This window comes from Sinocyclocheilus anshuiensis, unplaced genomic scaffold (assembly GCF_001515605.1).
Source record: "Sinocyclocheilus anshuiensis isolate Anshui unplaced genomic scaffold, SAMN03320099.WGS_v1.1 scaffold544, whole genome shotgun sequence".
In the NCBI taxonomy this organism is placed as follows: Eukaryota; Metazoa; Chordata; class Actinopteri; order Cypriniformes; family Cyprinidae; genus Sinocyclocheilus; species Sinocyclocheilus anshuiensis.
Window position 1 is genome coordinate 1,442,825 of NW_015555763.1, and position 5,522 is coordinate 1,448,346.

At 42.3% G+C, this 5,522-nt stretch overlaps 1 protein-coding gene across 1 annotated transcript in view; it reads left to right on the forward strand.

Moving 5' to 3' along the window:
• Nucleotides 1-5,522, forward strand: part of LOC107674119 (protein FAM196A-like) — a 52,424-nt gene that overhangs the window by 14,733 nt on the left and 32,169 nt on the right. The window contains exon 3 of the mRNA XM_016468011.1: nucleotides 1,945-3,037. Within this exon, the coding sequence (XP_016323497.1) occupies nucleotides 1,950-3,037 (1,088 nt within the window). The 5' untranslated portion in view covers nucleotides 1,945-1,949. The remainder of the gene's footprint in view (nucleotides 1-1,944; nucleotides 3,038-5,522) is intronic.

Below are 5,522 nucleotides of genomic sequence, written 5' to 3' on the forward strand. Positions count from 1 at the left end.
AGTCAGATGTCCGTATGCACAAAGGCACAGATCCCTAAACAAGGCCATATCTGCAGATTAAACTTTTTTTTGTAAAAGCATTTTTTTAATGTGAACTAGCACCTCATGACTACGCCACGTTATTTATGTACAAGAAGCTGCAAAAGACACAGGTGCAAGTGTAATGCACAAAACATGGTGACATTAATTTTGAAGTAAATATAATGGGAGCTCTTTCTGTTTCCTTGTAATAGGCTAGCTGTAGACAAAAGCCTATAGTCAAAGGAAATATTCCAAACAAAGTCACAGCTGAGCCTCTGCGCATCTCCACGCAAACACAGCGGTGTTTCGTTTATGAATGAACCTGCGTTTTTTTATGAATCTAGTGAGTCAATGATTCAGTTACCCATTCATAAAACAGTCACTCGCTTTGTTCCTGAACGAATCAACTGTTTGAACGAAACATTAAACGAATGATTCAGTGACAAAGACAGAGATTTGCTGCCACCTACTGACAGTTTTAGTTTCAGTTTTAAAGTATCATTTCAGTTATTTCAATCATTTAGTATTTCTTTATTCAAAACTTTATATTTAAAACATTGATTTCATAACATTATTATGATGTTAAATGCATTCATGCCACCTCCCAGCCTCATTAAATAGTCTGTAAACATGTGGAAATGCTGCTTTTGTGTTTTTCTGTTTCACCTCTGTAGTGTAAAGATGAATTTCGTAAAGATGAGACGTTTTTCCACTGCTTTCACACAGCTAAAACAGACAACGCGATCACTTTCCTCAATGTAATGCAGCCACCTCCATTTGTCGAACCAGTTTGTACTGAATGAACGACAAAATGTCTCTTTTCCGAACTGCCTTCCAGGAAAACTGAAGTTGGCTGGTTGGTGTGGAGTGATTGCCTTGACCAAATCAATAACGCTAGTATTTTGTGCTGGTACTGCCGCGGCGGCGACGTTCATGTTACCTTGAATTAGCGCGGCTCCTTAGCCCAGATCCGGGGCTGATGTGGTGGTCGCTTTGGAGGAGCTGTTGCAGCTGCTTCTGCTGGTTGGCTGCCCACTAGGCATAGGCTCCAGGTCTGCTTCCTTATCCGACTGATCCGCCAGCTCAAGGCTCGGTCTCTTTTTATTTTGTTTGGGCTTTGCGAAAAAATCAGAAATGCGTTTTTGCGCCATGTTGACTGGTGTATTTTTAAATCTTCAATGACGGATGCGGACGTGGTGACGTCACGTGACAATTGTTGCTTATTGTCATTAAGCTTTTTTCCCCTATGATTTTAATGAATATTCAAATTAATAAAATTTGTTTTATTTATTTTTTGTTACAAAATTTAAATTTATTTCTTTTTAACACCGCACCCCCAGCACCCCCATTTTTTCTTTAGCTCCAAGCCAGGGGGTGCTGCAGCACCCCCAGCACCCCTACTTCCCGAGGTAATGATTCTGATCCAAACTGCGAAAAAGTGACAATAGCAAAAACTCCTATGAATCATTCTTATGCACTTGCACACACATCTTTGATTGCTGACGTTTACACCATTTTGTTCCTCTTAATTCAGGTGTCATGTTATCATTTGTGTCTGTATTTGCCATCAAGTGTTGAGTTGTATTTCATATCTGATGACTCAAAGGCCCTGTTCCGTCTCGCTGGCAGTCTGTGCTTCAGCCCCCATCTCCCATGTACTGGCAGCCTCATTAGAGAGATGAAGCCTTAGTGTAATGAGAGAGCATGAATGCAGGTCGCTCTGTATCGGCTGTGACTTCCACTGCTAAACAAAACACGTGCACACAAAACAACCCCAAGCTTTGACTGCCAGGATGTTGTGCGCTGAGGAAAAGACAAAACTAGGCCATCTGTGCTTGAGCTGCAATCACTGCCATTTTATTAACTGTAAACGTTCTCGCTGTCCCTCATTCTTTCTCCTCTCTCTCTTGCTCGCTCCCGCAGGAGTTATGGTCAGTAAGGAGGCAGGCTGCTGCACTCTGTCAAGCTCAGAGTCTGACTCGGAGTCCGGCGGTCCTTTGCTGGAGCGGAGCGGAGCAGACGTGGTACGCAAGCGAAACAAAGCCCTGCAGGTGCGTTTTAAAGACATCTGCGAGGCGCAGAATGAGGCTGCCCACCAAGGTGCCAGAGACCGCTCTGTTTCCTGCAAGGTCATCCACCGGAGGTACATGACCATGCCGGCTCGCCGCTCCATCCCGAACGTCACCAAGAGCACGGGCGTGCAAACCTCGCCCGACTTGAAAAAGCGTTACCAGACTTTCCCCTTTGAGCGCAAGAAGGGAACAGTAATCAAACACACCGCTCTAGTGGAGAACTACCCTAAGCAAAACAATGGCTTTTTGAGTGACGTGAAGGGGGAGGGGGGGGGGACAAGGTATGACGGACGGGTGCAACAGACCCGAGTGTTGCTCCACACTACGCCACAGTGCAGCGACGCTAAGGACTTGTGTGTTGGGCCGGACTGTTCGGATGGGAAACTCTGCCCTGATCTGTCAGACACGGTTTTAGATCAGTCAGACTCAAGGAGAGACACCAACGTCCTGGGGAGTGGGGCCAAGCACAAAGGATTACCCAGTGAAAGCGAGGCAGGGGCAGGCCTGCAGCCCAACTGTGCCTCCTCAACCAAGCTGACTCAACCTCTGCAGGTCAGGGGTGACTGTTCAAAGATTTCTGGCCCTATTGCATGGACATCCTTGACACAAGTGGAATGCCCGGAGAGTCCCTCAGGGAGCTGCAAACGCAAAAAAGACACAGCGCAGCTGAACGGATTGCAGGCGCAGTCTCAGGCTTTGCCTCATTCTGCGAGTTGCGCTTCCCAGGCCCACATACAGGCCCACTGTCACAGTAGCCAAAACTTGGGCACCGCAGAGACCCGGCAGGGCACACAGGGGCATCTGTTTGCTCTCCCTGGGGCCGATGGGAATGTGAAAGCTAGGCTTCAAGCCATGGAGGCTCTGATCAACTCTAGTCAAGAAACCATCAAAGTGCTGCTGGGGGTCATTCAGGAGCTGGAAAGAGGAGAAGCACAGCGAGAGGGGTGAGTCATAGTCTTTATGTAACGTATTTACTATTCATCAACTGTATTTGTGCAGTTTTTGTGTTTCGGCTTGTTTTCTCAATGTGAGAAAGAAAAGATAATACCAAAAATACTAAGGCTATTGAACACTAACATTTTCTCTGAGATTAATTAAAGGGGTGCTATTATGGACTAAGAGGGGTCCTAATATTGAACAAGAGGATCCCGCAGAACCTTTGCACGCATGGATATTGCAAGACATATTAGAGTGGTAACGTTATTATTGTTTTTTTTTTTTTTTCTCATAATTGAAGTGTAAATTCTGCAGATTACATCATTATCCAGTATTGTATTGTCACTTGACGCTACAGCAGCTCTTCTTCTTCTTCGTTTTCTCTGATGCACTAACTCTGCAGCAGCACTTCTTCTTCGTCCTGGTCTTGTCTGATGCACTCAACTAAGCGTTCTAACCACGACCTCGCCCCTCCCCACCCCCCAACCATTTGAATTTCCATAGACAGGAATTATTTTAATGATATTCTAATGGACCGCTTTGTGACATGACAGTACCCCGGAAAACAATGCTGTTGTCCAAACGAGCCGTTCGTTGTAGTTCTTGAAAAGGGATTTTTAAAAAATGAAATATCTCCCTTTGGAGTGGACTTTGAGATTTATAACTTTGTAGAACTTTTTATGCCCAAACATACACACTACACACTGACTCGTAAACTCGTATACAATAAAGCACTTATAAAATGATCTGTCATACCTGATTTATGAATGAAAGGCAGGTGTGAAGTCAGCAGGGAATATGTATTCAACTCAGCAATTTTAATTTCCCTGCATTTATGGTGTTAGCGTCGAACAGGTTTAAGGTCGAACAGGTCTGTTTATAACAACTGTTTATAGCTTTTAAATGCACTTCAGCTCCATTTCCATGTCAGCATCTATGGTGAGTGGCAGAAATTCAGGGTTATATGGGTTGTGGTGACTGTTGAATTTGGAACCTGCAAAGCAAATGAGGTGAAAAGATGCTTCAGTGCCTGTTGAAAGCCACTTGTGCAGCAACACGAGGACACTTCAATGTCAGATGTCATCTTGCATTCACTAATACCTGATGCTCCACAAGCACAGAGCCAACCTCACTTTCTCTCTGCTGCCTCTGACGGCCCGCCTGATGAGAGGAAAGAACTCGATACAATCAGCGTTCCTCATGTTTAATAATGCCCCTCCATTAAGTGGATGTCTCTTCTGGTTGGGATGTTGGAAGCTTAGAAGTGCTTGCCTCAGCTGTTGGCCAGACGGGACGTGACAATTTATTTAGTAAAGGTCGATGAGAGGGGGTTCTGGAGATATTAGCAGCTCTTAATCCCTGGTAGACATCCAAAATAAATGTTAGGCGTTTTATGTTTTTTTTTTTTTATACATGTACATTATTGTACAAAAGTTTGAGGTCAGTAAGACTTTTTTTGATAGAAATTAATTATTTTATTCAGCAAAGGTGCATTAAATTGATCGAAAGTGACAGTAAAGACATTTACAATTTTACAAAAGATTTCTATTTCAAATAAATGCAGTTCTTTTGAGATTTATATTCATTAAAGAATCTTGAAAAAATGTATCAAAGCTTCCAAAAATATTAAACAGCAAAACTGTTTTCAACATTGATAATAAGAAATTAAAGGGGTCATATGATGTTGCTAAAAAAGAACATTATTTTGTGTATTTGGTGTAATGAGATGTGTTTATGCGGTTTAAGGTTAAAAAAACATTATTTTCCACACACTGTACATTATTGTTTCTCCTCTATGCCCCGCCTTTCTGAAACGCGTCAATTTTTACAAAGCTCATCGTTCTGAAAAGCGAGGTGTGCTCTGATTGGCCAGCTATCCAGTGCGTTGTGATTGGCTGAATACCTCAAGCGTGTGACGGAAATGTTACGCCCCTTACCATACTGTGATGCCGTGTCCCGGCGCGACATTTGTTGTATCCAGTGGGGACATAATTAGTCAAGTCAAGTTCAAGTCAAGTTGAGCTTTATTGTCATTCTGCTGCATGTGGGGACATACAGTGGAACGAAATGTCGTGCCTCACAGGACCACGGTGTTACATAAATACAGGCATACAACAATGAAGTAAAACAGTAAAAACCTATACAGTAAAGCAGTAAAAACCTATACACAACTAACCTACTGACTGATTTTGATTATAAATATACTATATATATATATAAATGTTTACCTATACATAAGTTAAAAAAATACAGACTATACGGATGCTTCACATAAACACTGTACCTATACACAGCTAACCTACTGACAGATTTTGACTATGAATATACTATATATAAATGTTTACCTATGCATAAAAAAAATAAAATAAATAAAAATAATGATAATAATAATAATATAATAATAATAAAATAAAATACAGACTATACGGATGATTCACATAATACTGTACATGTGCAAAGAGAAACATCGTAAGTCAAGCAGCTGGCTGGGGA